Source organism: Apaloderma vittatum, unplaced genomic scaffold, assembly GCF_000703405.1.
Source record: "Apaloderma vittatum isolate BGI_N311 unplaced genomic scaffold, ASM70340v1 scaffold24826, whole genome shotgun sequence".
Lineage (NCBI taxonomy): Eukaryota > Metazoa > Chordata > Aves > Trogoniformes > Trogonidae > Apaloderma > Apaloderma vittatum.
The window spans coordinates 4,359-5,783 of record NW_009722657.1 but is presented as its reverse complement, the minus strand read 5'-3'; the positions used below and the strand labels follow the sequence as shown (position 1 = coordinate 5,783).

The 1,425-nt window shown below is 54.9% G+C and overlaps 1 protein-coding gene across 1 annotated transcript in view; it reads left to right on the top strand.

The window, feature by feature from the left end:
* Nucleotides 1-1,425, top strand: part of GMIP (GEM interacting protein) — a 9,929-nt gene that overhangs the window by 7,549 nt on the left and 955 nt on the right. Inside the window, 2 exon segments of the mRNA XM_009871841.1 lie at nucleotides 33-229; nucleotides 307-601. Coding sequence (XP_009870143.1) covers nucleotides 33-229; nucleotides 307-601 — 492 coding nt within the window.

Here is a 1,425-nt window from a genome sequence, read left to right as displayed (position 1 = left end):
GTAGCGTCCGTCTTCCTCCCCTCTCACCGCAGCTCTCGGTGCCGGTGATACCGTCCCGGCTCTACGATGACTTCATTGCCCTTGCCAAAGATCTGCAAAAAGCCGGCGAGGAGAAGCCGGACGGTGCGGGCTTCCCCGCTGACCCCGCGCAGAGCATGAAGGATTTGCTGAGCAGGTTGCCCGGGAGCAACTACAACACCCTGCGGCACCTCATGGCGCACTTGTACAGGCGAGGCGCGGCGGCAGCTGGCGGCAGAGGGAGGGCCTCGCCAGGAAGCCCCTAACGATCCTTTTTCCCTTCACCAGGGTGGCAGAGAAATATGAAGAGAACAAGATGTCCCCGAACAACCTGGGCATAGTTTTTGGGCCAACTCTGATCCGGCCGGGCTCGGGGAGCGACGCTTCGATGTCGTGCCTCGTGGATTCCGGGTATCAAGCCCAGGTGGTGGAGTTTCTCATCCAGAATTACGAACAGGTGTTCGGGATGGACAACCTGCCTTCACCCTTCTCCCTTGGATGCGAAAATCCTCCGCGAGAAGCGCCAGCGGAAAAGGACGAAGGACCTCAGAGCCCAAACGTGGCCCAGACCACAAGTCTAGAGGTAGAACCCCCAGAAACCGAGCTGGGCTTACTGACCCTGCTGTAGAGGCAGGAAGGCGACTAGAAATCAAAGATATGCTCACAGATAACACAACTGTTCCACGGGGAGTGGGAGAAACAGCAAAAAATAAGCTGCGGATAAACTCAGCAGCTTCTGTGGGTGGCGGTGACGCTCTGGTGTAGATCTTGGTCATCCCGAGAAGCTGTGGGCTTCTCTGAGAGAAAAGGCAAAAAAAATAAAGAAAAAAGAAAAAAAAAAGAGGAATTTACTTTTCCTACAGTTAAACCAAAGGGAATGAAATCTGGGCTCGGGGACGCGCTGCCTCCTGCTTTGGAGCGGTGGGTGCTTACGTGCAAGGCCGCATCTGCAGCGACCCTCAGTGTCCGGCACGCAGGAAATGCCGCTTTCTCTCCGGGTCCAGCTCATGAGGAAGCAGAAATTAGAATAACTAGGATTACGGTTGAAATAAAACCACCGGGGCAGACACAGTCCACTTCTCGTGTGCAGAAATCCAACAGGATTAATAAACCCTCGCAGGAAGCGTTTTGACACCTACGCAAACTGTTGCCTCTGACTCTTTCCGAAGCCGTTTTTACCGGCTTCCGCAGCGCGACTCGATTCTCTCCTGGCCCTGCCCCAGGACCTCCCTAATCCCCCAGATAACAGATTCCCTTAGATTTCAGATAACCTAAGAGAAATCGGAGCATTTCGAGCTTGAACCTCGTCTCCGTGTCAAGTGAGAATCCCGTGTGGCTTTTTCCAGCAGAATTCCTCCACCGAGGCCGGCCCCAGCGCAGACGCTCTCTCTGCTAACCCGTCACCCA